This window comes from Canariomyces notabilis (genome assembly GCF_033297395.1).
Source record: "Canariomyces notabilis strain CBS 508.74 unplaced genomic scaffold N656scaffold_4, whole genome shotgun sequence".
In the NCBI taxonomy this organism is placed as follows: Eukaryota; Fungi; Ascomycota; class Sordariomycetes; order Sordariales; family Chaetomiaceae; genus Canariomyces; species Canariomyces notabilis.
The window spans coordinates 1,184,849-1,205,259 of NW_027041826.1; the positions used below are offsets into that span (position 1 = coordinate 1,184,849).

Genomic DNA, 20,411 nt, shown 5'->3' on the forward strand with positions numbered 1-20,411 from the left:
CCAATCAACGCAGCCCGTTTGAGTCAGAGTGGGGCAAAACTGACAAATGCACGTGCACTTTGTCCGTCATCAGAGACTTTGGAAGCGACCAGCCACCCGGAGCAAATCGAACAAAAATCGAATAAATCCGGGGTTGAGGCAGGAATGCAACTCCACTTCGCGCTTGCGATCTGTGAATACGACGCCGTAATTCGGGTCAGAGTTTCTGGTTCATGACAATAGTTGTGATTTTGGGTTCCTCCATTGAGCAGACAAAGTCTGCAATTCAACCAGTAACCATACGTTTCTGCCCAAGAAATTGTCGACATCCAGAACTCTGCCAGTCTCAACTTTCCAAGTCAACAAACGCCATGTATCACAAAATGCGCACTAGACAATCTGTCTCAACCGTGTTAGGCAACACCCATCCTTTTGACTCGAATACCTCTGCACATCCAAAGCGAGACTTTCCTCCTAGCCATTGTCTTGTTGGCGCCGTTGGATCATTATCAACTACGTTGGTGGTTTCTCAACCACCAACTAACCGCCTAATCCCCTAACCAGCCTCCCAACGTTATGGTAACCAGGTCACCAACATGCAAGCATCCAACACTCTCATAACGCCGTACCTTAGTAAAGCACATGCCACAATAATAAACAAACAGGAGAGTTTCACTTCCCGGTTCTTTGCTTGATAAACGTGCATACCCTCCCCATCACCACCGTGTTTATAAGCCCCTTAATGTTATCCAAAAGTCACGTGCCCAAAAGGGGCTGGGTATGCCAACCCTCCAAACGACAAAACAAGACGAAAGGTGCAAAAGACGAAAGCCAGCGCAAACCGAAACCAATTCCATCCCGTCCATGACAGAGTGAAGATTTGTTCCCATTTCCCAGGTCGCCTAGAAACGCTCGCTTACACCTAACAATGGTGATACAATACCCCCCCGACAAGTCCGTCTATGCTCCGTTTTCTTGTCCAATCCGCTCAACCCTTCCTGATATTTACAAGACAATGCTGGAAGTGAGTAGGTTTAAGTTTTAGGGTAGAGATAGGACTTTTATGCAATACATGCAACCACCATGCGTAGTTTTCTCCCCTCCTCTCAAAGGCATCATCATCAATTCCTCGAAGAAATACAGCCAGGCTTCAGCCGGTGAAAAGAGGAGTATAACCAGATAGCAATAGTATACAAGTACAAGCCTCGTGTTTTGGTCCAGACTAGGCGCTAGCACCGGATGCGCCGCCTCTTCTCTTGGGGTTTCCGCGGCCAGCACCCTTCTTGCCAGCGCCGCTGCCGCTGGGCTTCTTCTTCTTGTCGGTGCCCTCAATGTACCGGATCAGCTCGTCGATGCTGCGGCTGTCCATCGAGGGCGGAGGGGCCGGCTTGCCGGGCAGCTCCGTCGGAGCCGAGCTGGTGGCCGAGGCGCCGACGCTGATGTTCCGCGAAGCAAAACGGTAGCCGGCTCTCGCCCTGCGAGCCTGGAGATCCTTGGCCTGCTTGGCGATTGAGACGGCGTTGTGCGTCAGCTGCTCCAGCCAGTGTTCCGCCTCCTTTGTGTTCTTGTCCTCGGGTCCCAAAGCGTTGCGGAAAATATTGTAACTCTCCCGCATGCGGTCCACGGCCGCCTTCGAGTCCTGGTCAAGAGCAAGGGCCTGCGCCAGCTGGAAGAGCAGCGTGGCCGAGTTGATCGACTGTCTTCCAAACACCCTTTCGCAGACGCGCAGAGACTCATCGAACCAGCGGCGAGATTCGTGGTATGCTTTGATGCTCTGCAGCATCACCGCATAGTTGTTGATGGTGGTGATTGTGTCGGGGTGATCGGATCCGTAGATGACCTTCCACACGTTGAGCGCATGCTTGGCATAGCCGAGCGCAAGCTTGCTATCGCCGCGCTGGTGAAGAAAAAGACTGAGATTGAGGTAGTTGAGCACCGTCTCTGCAGAATCAAGCCCGACTGTCCTCTCGGCAACAATCACAGCTTTCCTTGCGAGCTCCACGGCCGCATCCTTTTGATCGAGCTGGAAGTACAACTGAGAAAGCGTGTGGTACATCTGTGCAACCTCTGGATGGACAAGGCCATAAATCTGCTCGTGCAGGGACAGCGACTCGAGCAGCAGATCCTCGCCGAGCTTCCGCTGGTTCTGGTAGATGGAGAGACGCCCAGCTTCCAAGGCCTCCTCAGCCAGCGCACTGCGCGGGCATGAATCCTTGATTATCGGTACAACATTGACGAAGTCGTCAGGGGCGAAAGTATGCGGCGCCCTTACGGGTGACGGCACACTGGCTGGCGAACCTTCGCGGGACTTTTTCTTGTTCTTTTTCTTACCAGCTGGCTCGCCGGCAGCAGACGAAGGGGCCAGAGCCTGCCCGTTGCTGGGAGCAGACTCTTCGGCGTGCTGGGTAAAACGGAAGGTCTTCATCTGTATTTGAAGACCCAACTTCAGCGCGGTTTCGCGGAGCAGCTGCAAATGTCTGATCCGCTCCCACCAGCCATCCTGCAAGATGAACCTGAACCTACGGGCAGTCTCGCCTTGGATCTCTTCCCTCAGGCTCTCGGGGGTCACCTGCTCAAAAGCGAGGTCGGCATCCCCGAAAAGTCGCCTGTAAGACTCGTCAACCTCAGCAACCGGCTTAGGGTTCAGTCCAGTGCCCAAAAGGCAGTTGTAAAGGTGTGAAAGGCAAGATGAGGTTAACGGCACCGGCAACGTCTTGAGATACTTGGAGGCGACATGCTTGAATGACCTAGCGATCATCTCACGGATGCACACCTCGCGGAAGCACTCTAAGCGGGGGTTGTCACTCAGGGATGCTAGCTTGCCAAGATATCGCAGGTTGATGCCGCGACGATGGAGCAGGGCAGTAAGAGACCGTCCATCCATAGGGAAACTGATATCCGACTCGCTGAGATCGCGCAAGAGGAGAGGAATGACGGTGTCACGAAGATATGCGCAGGCAGCCCGGACATCTTGCTCGTCCTTGGCCATCTCTGCCTTCTCCTCCTCGGTCTGGGGAGTCTGGCCGCTAAAGACATCCGGATTCAACGCGAACTTGAAGCTTGACATATCGATCCTGTCATCCTTCTCGGCTTTCTCGGCCTCCTTCGCTTCGCTTCCCTCCTCATTCTCGGTTTTGTCTTGGGCTTGCTTCTCCTCGGGCTTGCTCTCATCCAATTGCTTTTCAGCGTCGTCCTCCTTTGTTTCTCCGTTCGTATCGGCCTGCTTCTTCAAAGCACCGCGCTTGAGCAACTCCGCGTTGACATACTCGCGAGCCTTTTGCTTTTGCAAAGCCTCGACAAGCTCAGGACGCAGCACCGTCATACGGTGTGGGTACTCGAAGCCTTCGAGACCACTTTCCTCCATCCAGGCAATATCCAGCGGAGTGATGCGGTACAAATCGAGAACGTACTTGCGGCCGTCTGTACCAAGCAGACCCTTCATTTCGACGCTCGCCTCCAGGTCATAGCGCTTGTTCTCCTTGTCCCAGACGGCGTGCTTCTTGACTCTCAGGGACTGAGCCAGCTTCTCAAACACAGGCGCAAAGCTCTGGTCGGCGGCGACCACGTCCTTGCCGTCTACAGCGCCGTAGTGGATCTGGTTCTCGCCAGGCTCGGGTTGCTTGAAGATGCCAGGGACAATGCTCTGACCAACGATGCGTTTGCCGAGGTAGTCCACAACGACCGTGCCCGGGGTGTACAGACCATCAATATCGAGCTGGTTCACAAGCTTGACACCAAGAACGTCCTTCCCTGTGGCGACCCTGGCGGCCTCGTCACCACCTTCGCTCGTGAACGTGCCGACACCGTCGGCACCAAAGGAGAAGAACACATTGTTGTACACAAATATCTGGGCATCTCTGCCTTCTGTGGGGTTAAGAGGCGCAACCTCCCCGCGAGCAACCAGCACGGCACCGCGTGCAGCGGCATCGTTGTAGTCTGCATACAGCTTGGCAAGCAGCCTTTCCCTGAAAACGCGGTCCTGGATGCTATCCCTGGGGAGCTCCTTGGCCGACTGGAACTCTTCGTTCCAGTCTCTCAGGGAGTCTGTGTTCTCGGCGCCACCTAGCAGGAATGTTTCCTGGGACCTGGTCGCGTCAGAGATGTGGGCAACCTGGGGTGACGAAGCGGGAGGCACGAGCCAAGGGGCCGAGGGAATGGTGTTCCCAATCTGGAATGTTGCTAAGGGGTCCTTGGCATTGGCAAACTGCTGGAAATCGGCGAAGCTTTTGGCAAACGACGGCGAGATCTTCTCTAGTAGGGTGAACAGAGAATGAGCTGAAGCGCCCTTGGAATCGGTCCGAGCAGAGGGGTTGAATTTGTCCTTGCTGGATTGGTTGACGAAGAAGCCCCCAACGTGCGCGGTGATATGGTACTGCTCGCCCTCGTTCGTTGTCACTGCCAGGTAAAGCAGATGGCCCTTTTGCCGCCAGGGGGCAGGGGGAGGGTTCCATGGGGACAGTGTGATTTGCTTGACCGTCTTGGGTGCTGGGCCCGTTTCTTTGGGCAGCAGGGCGGACAGGTCGGCTGGCGCATTGAAATCGTAAGGCTGGACCTCCTTCTCGGCTTCCTCGGCAGCACGGGCTGCAACGTCATCATGGACGGAAGCGCCAGCGAGAATGCCTTGGGCGCTGTCGGTGCGATCTCCAGCAGCTCCGATCAGTTCCCGGATCCGAATGAAATGGATCCTGGCCTCCTTCTCCGTGTAGGGATCCTCCACAACGTGCAGCTTCGAACCGGAAGCGAGACCCTCGACGTCCGAGACCTGGACAAAATCATTGATGCGCTGCCCGTTATGTTCGAGGTGGAAGCACGAGTATTGCACAGCAACTGGGTGCTCAATGATGGACTGGCGGATTTCGTGGATCTGCTCCAAGGGTGACACCTGTGTCGTCTTAGCACCCATCTGCCATATTTCCTAGCTGCAACACGTACCGGGAGCTCAAGCGTCTTGGAGTCATTCGGGAGGACAATAGTCACAGCGAAAGGGGCATCTGAACAGCAGTTGGATCAGCAACGGCATCCAGTGGATCCAATGGACATGACGTTTGGTAAGCCGGGGTCACATACCTTCGGGCTGTTCAGCACCATCGTCTACAGCCTGTGTTGTTGCCGAGTTGTCAGAGGGCGTATCTTGGGCTGTAGGTGCCTCGGCAATTGGTTTGTCTGCCACGAGGAAGTGTGTCAGTCGCAAACGAGCCGAACTACTGCATGTTTCCACGCCATCGTAGGGGCATGTGGACGTACCGGCCTGCGCGGCGACATTGCTCGATTGTGAATCAGCCATTTTGAACAGCAGGGCCTAACGATAGCGCGGATTGAATAAATACTACGTGATCGAAAGCAGGCCGGTTCTGCGGGCGTCCCGAATCGAAAGAAGATATAAAAGGATCAACAGCAAGCCAGATCTAGAGGCAAATAGAGCAATAGAGGGTGCAAAAATAACCCAATTGCGAATATGAAGATCCAATCTGCTGCCGAACACCTGAGTAAAGGAAACGACAGTCAATATAGTGGCAGGGAGAAGTGCTGTTCAGGACATCGGAGTCGTTTGATGTATTCGAGCTGTGCTGCGTTGAACTTTTTTTTTTTTTAGCCCGGGACCCATGATGCAGATTTGCGGTTTAGCGGACGCAGCGGAAAGGACCCGACTTTCCTGAGTCAAGACCCCACGGCCCACGCGACTCTCGGCACGACTCGGGAAACACCAGACAGCTGCTACCCCCACCTTGTAAGCTAGTGCCAAAGCGGCAATCAAGTAAACATTTCTTACAACGGAAACGAATCATACCACTCGGATTGGCCCGCAGCAACGGGACAGATAACTTTACAATTTAGTGAACAGAAATACTTACACTTCATACCATGTCTCTCATGGTCTTCAAGACCCGATATCTCAATTAGCACGCCACCAGGCGATAGGTTGCTTAACGTCACTTATTTTTGTACTTTTTGTACTTTATGCTCGCCTGTTATTTTCACTGATGGAACATTCAGCAACATCGCCCAAACGTCGCGATCAACAAAGACAAAGCTTCGCCTTCTCCGAGACGTCCTTGCCGTGGACGGCGACAAGATGTCACCGTCTTCTACGGCCGCTTCTCGCGCATGTTGCGTCCCTCAGAAAAGTGAAGGAGCGCAGAGCCCTGACTCACAACGTCGCGGGCTCAGCAGCGCTGGGTCGAACTACCAGGCCGCGGAGAACAGTTTTGGGCAAGAGAAGTTACCCCGCCGACGATTCGGACTACGACGACAAGAAGCCATGTCGCAAGTATTCGAGAAAAGCATCTCGCAGAGCATCATCATCATCGGGTGACCCATCATCTACTCCCCAGAAGCAGCGCCGCCAGCCAGACAACAAGGCCTCCCAGGATTTGGCGTTGCCGACTCCCTTGCTTCGCCGCGTGCGGAATCACCAGCAATCTTCTCCGCAAAGGGGGCCAGATGAGAAGTGCCTAGAAGAGCCGGCTCCGACCAATGGCCGCTGCCTCCATCAGGGAAGCTGCGGCAGATCTTCCCGATGTGCCTTTGAGGCCGAGCTGGCTAGTCTCCGCCCCACAATGGATGGCGAGAAGTTTGGTCTCTATGAGTCTGCCATCAAGGCTTTCGACTCGCTCCTTAGGGTCACCTCACCTCGGAAAGACCAGACGGCCGGTTCAAAGTCATTGCTTGCCATGTGTCTTCGCAAAGTCCCAGCCTACATAGCAGCGCTTGAGGAATGGGAGGCTAAAGACGCTGAGGAGAACGGCGAGAGGCCAGCGGCCCAAGGCGCGGGCATGTCTTTCGAAGTGTACTCAGACCTGGAGTCTCTGGGGCCATTTGAAGGATGGAAACATCTTAGCTTTGTGGTACGGGCTCATGGCGTAAAGATCATTCAAGACGCCGCTTCCGAGGGCTTGTTGGAGGACCCAGTTACGGATATGTTGATAAGGCTATGCCTCGAATACATGCCATTCACAGAATGTTTAGGCCTCATTAACACTTTTGTTGTTCGGCAATATCCAAAACCCAACCCAAGCGACAACGACCTCTTCGCGTCCCCACCACTTCGACCACTCCGCGTGCTACGCAGTTGCAGAGCCTCTAGTAGCACCTTGCTACAGGGTATTCTGGCTGACCTTCTTGCCGACGGCCTGCTGCCAGCTGACTGGATTCTGACCAAAAGCTTCATGGCCCTCTGGCCTCCAACGGTGCGTCTGATCACCGAGATGAAGCCTTGCCAGGACACTGCCGACTTTGTTATCATTACGCTCGAGCAACTATGCAACCTTGCATCCCCAAGACGGCCTCGAGGCGTACCCCAAACCCGACTCCGCGGGAAACCCCAAAACACCCTGATCAGCGCCATCGCAGCTCTTGGGTCCGTTGTTCTACTAAGTGAAGAAGGATCAAGTCAAGGCCCGGGGCCCTCGTCTGCAGCCAGAGCGGCAACTCTTAAAAGAAGGATCGAGTACGTGGTCAAGACGTGTTCGGAGAATCTGAAACGGCAAAAGAAGGGAGGGAAGAAGCTCGGCACTTACCTTCTAGCTCTCTGCTCCTTCCTAAGCCTCGAAACCGGCTCCGCCTCTGCGGTCATTGAAGCCTCTTGGGAGGGCGTGCAAAACTGCCGGGGCAACAACAGCCTCATGCTACAGTATGACGCCACGACGGCTCTTATGAGCGCTATGGCGCACTACTGCAGCCGCGGAACAGGTCTGGCGCCCAATGTCTATTTGTCACAGTTCTGCGACAAGCTAGAGACCCTACGCCTTCCAAACGGCGCTCTGAGAAACATGCGCGTGGATGGAGCGCTCCGTCTGGCAGAATTGACAGGCGATCTCCGAGACCTTGCGTTTGCGGAGAGTCTCCGGGCCAAACTCAAAGCCGCCGCAACGAACAGTACACCCAAGTGGACCCGTCGGAGCAGCACAGACAAGAAGCATGCGAATTCATTCTCCGGAATCCGTTGGGATGACGGGATCAGCGAGTGGGTCGCTGCTACCCCCGCGACTGATCAGCTTACACGGCCGACGCGGTCGAAGGGAGTAAAGAGGCCTGCACCTTCTTCCGAGGACGATAGCCACAGCTACAGCGACAGCGACACGGCGAGGACCCCTGACTCGAGCGCTTCATCCCTGCCGCTATCACAAACAGCCGCCGACGAACTCGACCTGGAATCCCTCCCCGTAGGGGACAGGAGTGACGAGTGTAATGCAACCACCAGCGGCGGCTCTGAAACGCTCGAGGGGGATGAATCCAGCGCGCCTTCCCCGCGGAGCAGTTCTATAGCCCCCTCCATACAGGCCGAGTCAGAGCCAGACCCGGCATCGAACGAACATCAACCAGCCACAAGGACCCGCGACGACGAGCATTCGTCACCGTCACCATTGCCGCCGCCGCCAACGCCTCCGGGTGGTTTCCTTGCAACGAGACCCCGCCGCCTGTCGAGACGGATCATCATCACCCAGGCGAGTGATGTGCTTGCTCTAGACAGCCATGCCAGGGACTCAGAGGACAAGGAGAATTGGCTGTGCCGAAAGAAGCCTGCGCGGTTTCGCCCAGCGGCGAATGCCAGTGCTGCTGCTGCTGGCGGCGCTGCCCCTCATGCTGTGGTGAGAAAGAGAGTGGCGAGGGCGTCGCTGGTGTATCTCCAGCCCATTGAGAGAACGAGAACGACTGCCAAGGGAGACGAGCATCATGCGGAGGGGCAGAGTGATGATGAGCTGAGTATCCTCTAGGATTCTTGTAGGTTTATAGCGGCAGGGGTTTGATGAAGTGTTTTGGGTGTTTGGTGAATGCTGTCTGGTTTATTGTGTAGGATACAGGATACCCACTGGGACTGGGCGTGAGGAGTACTAGATGCTTGACGGATGGATAGAGTCACGGTGCGTGTCTGTACTACTACTAGGGTATTACAGGAGGGTATGATTGATATAGCAGCAATGTTGGAATTGCTAGCAATCTTATGGATGGATGCAGGCAAGCATATCGTTCTGAGGCTTGTACCGCGACTGACACTGATTGATCCCTGATATCGAGTGGTTGTCGGCGGGAGCGTGAACAGAGCAGATCTACGAATAGTGTACCCGTACACTGCTATTGCCTACGTATTGTACGTATATACAAGCTTACCAGGACTATAAGTGTAGCCTACGCATCTCAGTTAATCAGTAACATCTACATACACCTATGTGGTCTCGGTTCGAGTTGCATCTCTGCTCGTTTCTTGGGGGAAAGACAAGGCTTGACGACCTGCCGCATGCATACAGAACTGACCTTGCCGGCGATCCAGAGTTCGAGTATGGTTGACTCAGGGGATGGAGGCCCGGGTTTGTCGTCCCACATCCCGTCAACTCGCATGACACACTAGTGTTATGTAGCCTCACGAAACGTGGCGAATGGCCAGCATTGATCACGAATGGGATCGTGATGGTTATGCATTCACTAAATGATGTTTCTCAGGCACATCTTGTTTCTCTTTTGACCCTGCTTGCGCAGCTTTCTTCGGGAGCTAGTCATTCAGTCGGTCCCGTCCTCGACGAGTCCATCCGGAGTCACACAATTGGATTTTGGAATGCTGTTCTTTGCTTCTTTTACCCCTTGCAGCTTGACTTGAGCGCTGCATGTACAGTACATACAAAATATGCAGCTTTAATGTGCTCGGGATTGGGACGACCTAGACTTGCATGCTCAGGAGGTGACAGGAAAAAGTCGACCATCCGTTGATAAGACTTTTGGGCGCCGAATTGCTATGGGTGGCTGTTTCAGGACGAAGCCGCTGTCGTCACTCGTCATCCCTTCCCCTGCTATTCTCCCGCCAAGTCCACACGAGTGGAGTGACCGTCGACCGTGATCGCTGAAACACCAAACACTCGGTGACGGAAACCCGGCAATTGATCCATTGCGTCAATCTTGTCCAAACGTCTAGCCGGCGGGGAGCAGGAAATGTTGGTGTCTTGGCAGTGTCTGGGAACCTTTCCACTGCGGAGCGAATACGTGCTTTGCTTTGGACGCAGGAAGTGAATAATCCAAACGATCAATTTTGAGGAGGCTGCATTCTCTAACCATCGAGTTCCATCCTGTCGGCGTTCCAGCACCACGCAGGCGGGCCATTTGCAGAAGGACAAACATATATTCTTGCCGCGGGACAGTTACCTCCGTCCCGACTCCCGACTCCCAAGTCGATACCTCGGTGGAGACGCAATATCGGGCCCGTCCGGCGGCCATCCACATCCGCGGCTCGTGGGTCCAGAGAGTGCGCTACTGCAGTGGAGCGCTGCCGGTCGCACAAGATGCGACAAGTTACCTAGGGATGATGGTGGATTGGGCAGCACCAGTCCCTACCTGGGCCTACATACCTAAAGTGCAGGTGTGTCCGGTATTCTGTGCTTTATTGTTCGATGCCGCAGAAAGGTTTGCCTCGGCAGTTCTCAAAGTCTACACTAAGCAATTGATTGTAGTGCCCTTTGGCATTGCCTACCCTAGCTACCTTAGTTATGTATAAGGTGGCGTTGGCCTTGGATGCGGTCGAAAATTTGAGCTCGAGGCCGTCGGAATCGGCTCGCAGCGTTCGGTTTTGACTGCCGTGGTTGGCTGCGTTCCCGAGGACCTGTAAGCGGAGAGGGAGGAAGCTGCGCAAAGATCTCGGCCCCTGAGATCAACCCATGCATCGTTTCACTCGCTCGCCCTGCGGCGAATCAGTGCTCTGCAGTCCCATTCGCTGCATCGGCGTGGAGAGCCCAATGCAGGAACATGGTCGCGTCGTCCGATTGGCACAACATCGGGCAAATTGGCAGGCCCTGGGTGCTCGGGCGACATGCGCAATCCACTGACGGCCGACGATCCACCGCCACAAGAAAACCAGCGACGGGAGCTTCGACAGGTTTCATTCGCAAAGCTGACTCGCAGATTTTCCATTCCAGCAAAGGCATAAAAATGAGCGTGCGTGTACGTAACAGACTAGTCAAGTGTTTTGGATGACAGGTATCCGTAAATACACTAGGCAGAATCAGCAAACGATTCATCCTGTCATCCTTCACGTTGCGTGACGATGTCTGGGCATAAGACACCCGCGGACGCAGGACATTGTTGGTTGGGAGGTGAGGGGTCGTAAGAAAAGCCTAACGGAAGGCTTTGCAAGTACACGATTTCTATGGATGTGGCAGTGCGAAGTACATACCCCAGTTATGCGGTGTAATTCTTAGTGTAAAGTTTCCTGAGAGGATACGGAAAGAGGGTACCACCCTCTGGGAAAATGACTGATGTGAAACGATCATTACCGTATCGCAGCGTAGCGAATAACCCAATCAGGAAAGATGAGGGGTTCCAAGATCCCCTTCATCTTCTACCTTTTCCCAACCCAAGGCCTGATCCTGGGTCCGATCGCCCTCCAGTCCACGCAACCCACGGACGATGAGCTGGCTAGGTTCAGGTTGCCGGTTCTCTCTCTTCTACTCCATTATTCTCAATGCCCAGATCCATATCTGAGCATTCTTTCCACACTCCTTTTTTTCGACCGACTACCTGGGCGTCGCTCCGTCTGCTCACTGCCGGCCACTCATCCTTTTCTCTACCGCTGGTCGCGTTCTACCGTTCTGCTTCCCTTCTGGCAGGCCGACACATTCTCTCGAAACCCCGGAGTGCACATGGCAAGGTCGAGGTAACCGAGCAATAACACACTTCGATGCATTCCTTTCCCTGATCTTCACGAAAATCCGTCCGTGAAGGAACGCAGTAACACATCTCACCACATCAACCGCCTTTCACTATAGAGCGGTTCCCACCCTCCGCTGCTGGGTTCGGCGAGCATTGGGACTGTGGCAGTACTCTCATTTTCAAATCTTCACAATCTGGCCCCTTTGACAGCGGCCGTGACGCAGAATTATCCTCACACCGGATTCCAGGACGACCGGAATAACGCTTTGATACTCTTCATCCGACATTGCTGGAACGAGTCACTCGTTGGGTAGCGTGGTTTCTGCGATAGGGTTGACATCATGGCTGCGCCGGCGACAACGACGACAGCGGCGGCAGCGGCCGGCCAGGGGAATGGAAACGGTGGGAGTCAGGCCCAGGGCGGTACCACCTCCAGCGTGGATCCGGATGTTGTGAACGAGATGCTTTCACACTATCTATTTGTCGTTCTGGGCGCCCTTTCCGTCGCCCTCGCTGCCTGGCGCTTCACAACGCTCCTGGTCAGGTATGTCCGGACTGTGACATGTCTGCACAACGACACACAGCGCTACTTCGCCAAGCCGTCCGAGAAGCTATCGTGGTTCAAGAGAAACATCATCTACGCCCCCATCCTCAGCAAACGACATAATCGCGAGTTTCAGCTCAGTTCAGCGGTCAATGTTGGAACTCTCCCTACGCGGTTGCAGCTGGTCTTCCTCCTCGGCTACTTAGCCACTAATGTGGCTTTTTGCGTCCTGACCATCGACTTCTCTCGACCTCTGGCCCAGGTTGCCGGACTGGTTAGGAACCGGACTGGATACCTTGCCGTCGTCAACATGATACCCCTGATCTTGATGGCAGGCAGGAACAATCCCCTCATCTACCTGCTTGGAATGTCGTTCGACACTTTCAACTTGCTTCACCGTTGGCTAGGCCGCATTGTCATTCTGGAGAGCCTTGCCCACACCTTGGCCTTCCTCGTCAATAGCGCTTCCAAGAATGGCTGGGATGCGGCCTTCGCTGGCGTATTTGGCTCGCAATTCTTGCTGTTCGGATTCATCGTATGTTCCACATCTGTTGCTTCCATGTGACCTCAACTGACTAGTGCAGTCTACTTGCGCCTTTGTGGCCATTGGTGTCCAGGCAGCGAGCTTGTTCAGGCACGCCTACTACGAAACTTTCAAGCTTGCTCACATCGCTTTAGCAATCGCTTCAATCGTTGGCCTCTGGTACCACTTGGACCTGAAGAAACTGCCGCAAATCAAATATGTCTACGTGGCCGTCGCCTTCTGGGCTCTGGATCGTGCTGCCCGTCTTCTCCGTTTGGGATACCGCAATCTAGGCGCTGGCGGCACCAAGACGTTGGTGGAGGCACTACCCGGGGGCGCCTGCCGCGTGACGGTGAACATGGCACGGCCGTGGAAGTTTCGACCAGGGCAGCACGCGTACCTTTACATGCCGACCATTGGCTTTTGGCAATCACACCCTTTTACAGTTGCATGGAGCGACGAATTGGAACAGCACGACAAGGAGAAGCTCCCTGTGGCCCGCCAAGACGTCCTCGCGAAGAAGAAGACTACGGTGTCATTCATCATCCGCAGCCGAACCGGCTTCACCAATGCACTGTACCTCCGAGCGGCGGCCCAACCGGACGGGAAGATGGTGACGCGGTGCTTGGTCGAAGGCCCTTACATGGGCTCTATCAGGCTACACTCGTACGGGACTGTCATGCTCTTTGCCGGAGGTGTGGGCGTCACCCAGGCGGTGCCGCACGTCCGGGACCTGGTGGCGGGTTATAGCAACGGCACTGTAGCGACACGCAAGGTTATCATGGTGTGGATCATTCAAAGCCCGGAGCACTTGGAGTGGATACGCCCCTGGATGTCAGAGATTCTGGCAATGGAGAAGCGGCGCGAGGTGCTGCGCATCATGCTTTTCGTAAGTCGCCCGCGGTCAACCAAGGAGATCCACAGCCCGAGTGCCACAGTCCAAATGTTTCCTGGCCGGCCGAACATCGACACGCTGCTCGGCATGGAAATGGAGAACCAGGTCGGTACGATGGGCGTCTCGGTGTGTGGCCCGGGTGCACTCAGTGATGAAGTGCGGAGGGCGGTGCGGAACAGGCAATACCAGGGGGCCATCGACTTCGTCGAGGAAGCTTTCTCCTGGTAGGCAGGCTGACAAAGGAAGGGATTGGTGTTGCCGGTCTGACCATCAACTTCGCGGATGAACTGAGGGGTTGATTCGGGATTGCATGTTTCCCATATGTCGGTCATTACTGTACAGGCATCACGCAAACCTGCTAACGGTGGCAGCCCGTTAAATGGGGCTCCCCGGGACAAAATTCTTGTACATGATTTACTTCCCTCGCATCTTAGGAGCGTGGATTTGTATATATCCTATGTAAATCAACCATTCCGGTGCATTCATGGCCACTTCCCTTGAAGAGTGTAGGATAACTGTCACAGCTTCGCCTCCCCCTTTGACCCGCCGTTATCACTCCTAGTAAGGATAAAAGGTATCAATGAGCAATACCTCTTGTCTCCATCAGATTCACATCTGGCGAGGCTAAGGTAGCCGGTAATCAACCTACTGGAGCTAAAGGCTCGAGCTATTAAACGCCAGGAACTAAGACTCATGTCATGAGTGCTGCCTACCTAATTTACCTAAGGTACCTACCCAGACTCTGCGTTTGAGTTGTCTGGAACTTGGTTGTTGACGTTGAAACGAACACCTCCAGGGCCAGGTTACCAGGTACGATATTGATAGAAACCCCGCAGACCCCACCACTTATTCAGTGGGTTTACTGCAGTGGGTTACACGCTAAGGATACAGGACAGTGCGTCCACGCTGACAGGGAGCCTGGCCCTATCTCTGCCGCTGGCATCCATCTGACGTCTTCCCCAAAGTCGATTGCAACCCTCCACCCTGTGCTACAGTCCCATTCTGCGATTCAGTAGCAGACTGGCATGACCAGGTGGACCAGTTGACAGACCCGTTCTTTCCATTCCAGGACAAAGGTGAGCTATCTACCTGTTACATAGCACGGTGTCTGGTGTTGCGAGGCTGCCTCAGGTCTCCAAGGCAAGGAAGTCACCGCTTGCGGCGCAGCGGAGAGATCCTCTAAAACATACAATTACCCCAAGTTATCTTCTCTCTTGTCCATCTCCCGGGTCCCGAACTTGAGCCTGCCACGTCAGGCTTGCTGCATGTCTGGTCACCAGCCTCTCTTCGTTGTGGCCTACCTGTATCACTCTGACAGCTTTCGCCTCTGGCGCCTAACAAAGCCCCCTTCAAAGCCGTTGTCCTCGCCGTTGTCCACGCTGCCTCGGCAAGCTGGTCAAGCTGCCCCCGCCTCGTCGGCACTCTTAGTGTGGTACTAGGATAAAGACCCCGACGATCCCACGCTCAACGTTCCCCCGTCGAGTCTTCCAGAACCTCACACATCATCCTCATCCTCGTTCTCACCCTTATCTCCGACAGCAACAGCGGGATATCCAAAGAGAGAACCAGCGATAGCGGGCAAACACAATGGGTCTCGCCTACAACACGTATCTTAACAGCGGCCGAATCTACGGCTGCAAGAAGTGCCAAACACACCTTGCAAACCATGAAGATATCATCAGCCGAGTAAGTACCATTCCCTCTCCCCTCTCCCCCCCTTTCCCGTGCTTTCCTTTATATGACTTCCCCTTCCTCTCCAACTCCTCCCCCTTCCGACAGACCAAAACCAACTAACGAAACGACAATGGACAGAACTTCCGCGGCCAGCACGGCAAAGCCTATCTCTTCAACAGCGTGGTCAATGTCGAGACGGGCGACCCGTCGGAGCGCAACATGACGACGGGGAGGCACGTGGTGCGCGACATCACTTGCCGCATGTGCCACGACGTGGTCGGGTGGAAGTACGACAAGGCTTACGAGTCGAGCGAGAAGTACAAGGAGGGCAAGTTCATACTCGAGGCCGAGCTGCTTGCCATGGTGAGTTAAAGAACGGTTCGAAGAAGGCTTGAAGTCCGGTCTTTGAGAGGCTTATGTTAGGTATATGGGAGCTATGCGAGTACAACAAGTACATGGAGCTGTAGGGAATGAGTGCAGAATACGACCCGGGGAGACACTGGTTGAATAGGGAGGCAGATTCTTTTGGTTCTCTTTTATCCTTCCTGTCTCTTTTCTTTTTCTTTTCCCCTTCCATTTTATTCACTTTGATACGCACAGCTCGGAGGGAGACACAGGAGCATCACTGCTGAGGACGGCTTGGAGTTTGGGCATCTTTGTATATATGGCTAAACAGACTTGCTGCGTGGATGGGACAGGTAGGATACTGTAGCAGGATAGCACCTGGCAACTTATGCGCTTGAATCAAGCAGTATCACTTAATGCAGCTGGTGGTGGTGAACAGGATTTGGCAGTGACATTAGATTGATTCCCTTGCGCCAATGACTCCGCTGGGCCAGTACAGTGAAAACTCTAGCTCTGTAGAGATGAAAAGAGCAAAATGATACCCTTCCGATATGCCCAGATCCAATGATGTGACTCCAGATTCACCCCACCCGCAACGCCGTCAATCTGATGACATGTAACCTGACCAAGTGTATCAACTCCTACGCGTCCACTATCGAGTGTATGCACACATACAGAGCCAAGTATGTACAGAGACAGCACGACGCCTAGTTGTGCTCAATCGGCTCCTCAGGGAGCAGCTCCTCAACCTCCTTGACGCGGAGGAACTTAAACGGCGGCTGGACGATGCCGTTAAAGAGGAAGGTGAAGTAGACGAGCAGGACGAAGCCAACCACCTGCAACCACTTGAAAGTCTCCCAGCCCAGGCCGAGCGAGACGATCCAAATGAAGAGGGTGCGGCAAGTGTCGATGGTGGAGCGTGAGGTGGCGCTGACGCTGCGGGTGACCGAGAGGCCAAAGAAGTTGAAGCCCCTAGAGCACATCCATGTCAGCACATACCATCCCCCCTTTCTAGTGCAGGTCAAAGACAAACTTACCCAATGCTGATCATGATGAGAATGCTCGAGACAAACACCGACTTGTACTCCCAAAATTGCCGCCACCCTTCCACCATGTCAAATGGCCCGCCCTTTCCACCCGGGGTCCGGCCGATGGCAAGATGCAGGATGACCATACCCAGCAGCGTCACGAGAAACCCAAACAGGCCTTCCCACCCGACCACCCTGATGGGCTCAATAGCAGACCTCTCAAGGATCCACTCCTCGAGGACAAACTGGGTAGCCGTGAAGATCTGTGCGCCGGCAATCATCAAGACGCCAATGATGACGCTCAGCGCATCGGGGTGAACCCCGGAGCCAGCCCCGTCCACGACTCCGGGCTTCTTGTCAGGCTGGATGGCGCCCGCCAGGCCCACGAGGCCCACGCCCACCACCACGCCCACCAGCGACAGCCACTGGAAGGCGTGCAGGTGCCGCCGCAAAAAGATGACGCTGAACAGGCCCACAAACAGCACCAGCGCGCCCCGCGTCATCTGGTAGATGGACGCCGCCACCAGCAGCAGGCCCGCGTTCATCAGGGTCGTGCCCAATATGTCGCAGATGGCGGGGAGCGCCAGGAGGCACACGCGCCAGCCGCGCAGGACCGACGGGTGGTCGTGGTTTTTGCAGATGGAGGTTGCGGGGTTGTGGTAGGTGTTGTCGTTGTTGTTGCCTGCGCTGGTGAGGGCCGTGGTGGAGCGGATGCTGGCGTTGTCTGCGGCGGTGCCGTCGTCATCGTCGGGCGTGGTGCGCACGGGCTGGTAGGAGACGGTGGTGGTCGACGACCGGGGGAAGAAGCGTCTGTACAGCGCCATAATCCCCACCACGAGCCAGCAGCCCATCTCGCCGATAAACATCTGCAGCGTCTGGATCACGGGCTGCTCAAAGTGCTTGCGTCTCTTGGGGTCCGGGTCTGAGCAGTTGACGACGCATTGGTTGTCCTGGGCAGATAGACGGTTAGCCAGCTGCTGATAAGCTTCGCCGGGAGGCGACGTTAGTGGGTTTGTACCTGATACTTGGTCAAGAGCGTGTTGCAGACGCCGGTAAACAACATCATGGCGACTAGAAACGGGATAATGGCCCGTGAGGGAATGATGGAGGACGCCATTGTGAAAGTGTGACGACTCCTTGTGCCCGGGCAGGACTTGGAGTTGGAGTGCCCTCCGAATGGGAGGGTAAGGTGCCTGGATAAAGGCACTGCGTTGCTGAAATGAAACTACAGCTTGACGATAACCGACCTCGTCGGCGTTTGTGGACAATACCTTTCAGCGGTGGTGATCGAGGCCGGCAGCAACGCCTTTAAATGCGAGGTGTGGGTGGGAGCACCTTGTTGTCTCGTTGCCTTTGTGGAAGGCTGGGCCGGCTAATGCGGGACCCCAGATGACGCTGAGGCGATCACTGGAGCCCAGGTCTGGCCCACTTGGGCCCAGAGCCCTGTCAACTGATAGGCTGTGGCCTGTCGAATCTGCCCTAGCACGGGCCTACAGCCAACCCAATGCCCTGTGACCAAACAAAGAAACGCCGCCAAACATCGAAGACATGTGTTGGCTGTCCGTTTTATGGCCTTGCGACATTTGCGGCCAATGGCTAAGGCTGCAGGCTGAGCAACGACTATGGATAGATTATATCAGGCACAAAAGAGTCTGGAATCTGAATTCCCGCCTCGGATTAGGTAAGGCAGTTGATTATGATGTAACTACAATGCAGTGGCTCGCATCATGGTCTCTACCAATGTATCCCATGTCAGTCAACCCTAACCCTTTTACCTGTCCAAACACAATGCAAGGGGTATCGTGTACTTGGAAACCCTATTATCACCATCGCCAATCAGAACCCACGACCGCTACTTCTCCCCGCCGTGTTCGAGATCCTTTGCCTTCCGTTTCGGCTTTTTGTCCCCAAGGTTGTTGTAGTGTGGAATGCCCAGCTCCTTGTCCCGTGCCAGCTTCTCGATATCCTGCTCCGTGATTGGCACACCCTCGATGCGCTTGACCTTCTTCCCTTCCAGATATATCGCGTGTCCTCCCATCATGGCGATGACCATCCCGATGGCCACCAAAAAGCCGGTAGCCCAGCTCGGCCGGTCATATCTGTTCATACCCCACATGATGCCGCAAAGGCCACACTGGGCAAAGGTATTCCATACCATACACTGGATAACATAGTCCAACTTCCACACCGCCGTCGCCGGAGCTCGCACGCCCGTCAACGGAGGATTGGCCATGCTCTTCTCGGGGATGGGCACCGAGGACTTGGTAATGGTATCCGGGACGTTGCCTGGCCCAACATCCAGTGGTAGCTCCTGTGAACCTGGCAGTCGAAACCAGCTGCTATGAATCCCAGCGAGCCTTCGCAGCCCGTCGTAATCCTTGAGCATCCGGTATCTGAGGAGAAAGTATAAATCCCGGAACCTCCAAGGTGCGAAGCCGAACGCTGTGACGCAGAATAGACCTGTTAGGATCTGGGCGGTCCACTCGATCCACAAGCGTCGCGGCGAGTCGATGTCATCGCAGGTGGGGACGCACATGGCCGGGGCTGCATTGCAAAGTAGCAAAAACAGCATGCCACCCCAGGCGACGACGTTTAAGCCGTAGATGGTCCAAAAGAAGCCCATGGGCGTGATGAAGAACTTCCAAAAAGAGACTAATCCTCGCCGCGTCGTTTCTTGCCATGGGTATTTGGGCGGGAAGTGGTAGCCATTCGCGAACGGCTCGGTGCATTCTAGCCCTCGCGCGCCGTTGCCAGTTTGCGTTTTAAGGGTAGCCTCCTCTGAGGATGGCGTATGGCTGGCGCCTACGCCCATTTGTCGTGCGTCTTCAAGGCTTGACACTCGCTCTGCATTATGCTCAGCTGCCTGCGTTCGATCTTTCCCGTCTACCGTCGCGGACGCCGTGCGTTTAGCGGCCAATGTCGAAGCCAGCTCGCCAGTCGTGGCCATAAACCCTTCTGGCGGCCGCGAGTCTTGAAATTCTTGGGACAGCCTTTGAACTACCGATGAGGCGTTTGACCCGGCTCTAGTTCGCCCGTGGTTGGCCGCATTGTGTTTGGAATTATCGTCAATCATGTTGAAGCTGCTCAGGGGCGAGGACTCAAATCTTGTTCTGCATCCAGAGGCAGGAAAGGGGCAATGGCTCCTAGCAAATTCACTGGAAACTCGAATTCAATCTTGGTAATTAAAGAAGATAACAATTCTTGCCCAGTGGGCTGAAACAGAATGTCACATAACGTTATATATGTGGTTGCAGGACCAACATGGTATCCGCGACAGGAGGCACGGGTGACAGCCGGTGTCGTCACTCGTAGTACTTTGTGTTCTGGGCTCCAATGGGCAATTCCTCCCCGTCGCTGCTGGCAAGCGCCACGGCCACTGGCGCGTCAAAGGGGGCGCAAGCCAAATTGGAGGCTTGGCAACGACTGTTTCCATGCGTTCCTACCACACATCTGCCGCTGTAGTTGGTTGTGATGTCATGGGATCAACAGCTGTAGTTCAATGGGTTTTACAACATCCGCTTTCCTGCGAGTCTCATTCATTCACAGTTGATCAAAGTTAAGCCCAAAATACAAACCTAAGGAAGGTTTTGCGGGAGGAAGCTGGGAAGGCACCATGACGTGTGGATCTTATTCGGCTCCCCAAACTCAATTCTTCGCTAAGGTGTCCTGTTATCGTTAGGCGCATAAAGTTACGCGTATCCGTACACGTGTACGAGTTCTTCGTATTACTTCGTACAGCACTCGTGTAACTTTAAAATTAGAAGGTTACCTGGTAACCCTTAGCAGTCGATC

The 20,411-nt window shown here is 54.7% G+C and overlaps 7 protein-coding genes across 7 annotated transcripts; 4 read left to right on the forward strand and 3 right to left on the reverse strand.

The window, feature by feature from the left end:
* Positions 1–1,201: 1,201 nt before the first annotated feature.
* Positions 1,202–5,263, reverse strand: N656DRAFT_703502 (uncharacterized protein; the record flags this gene model as incomplete). The annotated part of the gene is made up of 4 exons (XM_064811102.1): positions 1,202–4,861; positions 4,912–4,970; positions 5,047–5,142; positions 5,224–5,263. The coding sequence occupies 4 exons, from the start codon at positions 5,261–5,263 to the stop codon at positions 1,202–1,204; spliced, it is 3,855 nt and encodes a 1,284-aa protein (XP_064672888.1).
* A 533-nt stretch (positions 5,264–5,796) lies between these two features.
* On the forward strand, positions 5,797–9,091 carry N656DRAFT_776433 (uncharacterized protein). The gene has a single exon (XM_064814636.1). The coding sequence runs from the start codon at positions 5,961–5,963 to the stop codon at positions 8,691–8,693; it is 2,733 nt and encodes a 910-aa protein (XP_064672889.1). The 5' UTR covers positions 5,797–5,960; the 3' UTR covers positions 8,694–9,091.
* A 2,034-nt stretch (positions 9,092–11,125) lies between these two features.
* N656DRAFT_497210 (uncharacterized protein) lies at positions 11,126–11,785 on the forward strand. The gene has a single exon (XM_064809838.1). The coding sequence runs from the start codon at positions 11,271–11,273 to the stop codon at positions 11,616–11,618; it is 348 nt and encodes a 115-aa protein (XP_064672890.1). The 5' UTR covers positions 11,126–11,270; the 3' UTR covers positions 11,619–11,785.
* N656DRAFT_497196 (uncharacterized protein) lies at positions 11,786–13,945 on the forward strand. Its single transcript, XM_064809837.1, has 2 exons — positions 11,786–12,689; positions 12,739–13,945. Exons 1-2 carry the CDS (start codon positions 11,952–11,954, stop codon positions 13,798–13,800), a joined length of 1,800 nt encoding a protein of 599 aa, XP_064672891.1. The 5' UTR covers positions 11,786–11,951; the 3' UTR covers positions 13,801–13,945.
* Positions 13,946–15,159: 1,214 nt separating this feature from the next.
* Positions 15,160–15,618, forward strand: N656DRAFT_795997 (yippee-like protein; the record flags this gene model as incomplete). The annotated part of the gene is made up of 2 exons (XM_064817481.1): positions 15,160–15,258; positions 15,385–15,618. The coding sequence occupies 2 exons, from the start codon at positions 15,160–15,162 to the stop codon at positions 15,616–15,618; spliced, it is 333 nt and encodes a 110-aa protein (XP_064672892.1).
* Positions 15,619–16,021: 403 nt separating this feature from the next.
* N656DRAFT_776437 (uncharacterized protein) lies at positions 16,022–17,985 on the reverse strand. The gene is made up of 3 exons (XM_064814637.1): positions 17,638–17,985; positions 16,629–17,569; positions 16,022–16,563 (listed from the first exon to the last, which is right to left on the reverse strand). Exons 1-3 carry the CDS (start codon positions 17,734–17,736, stop codon positions 16,299–16,301), a joined length of 1,305 nt encoding a protein of 434 aa, XP_064672893.1. The 5' UTR covers positions 17,737–17,985; the 3' UTR covers positions 16,022–16,298.
* Positions 17,986–18,262: 277 nt separating this feature from the next.
* On the reverse strand, positions 18,263–20,186 carry N656DRAFT_776438 (uncharacterized protein). The gene has a single exon (XM_064814638.1). It carries the CDS (start codon positions 19,690–19,692, stop codon positions 18,472–18,474), a length of 1,221 nt encoding a protein of 406 aa, XP_064672894.1. The 5' UTR covers positions 19,693–20,186; the 3' UTR covers positions 18,263–18,471.
* Between the last annotated feature and the right edge of the window lie 225 nt (positions 20,187–20,411).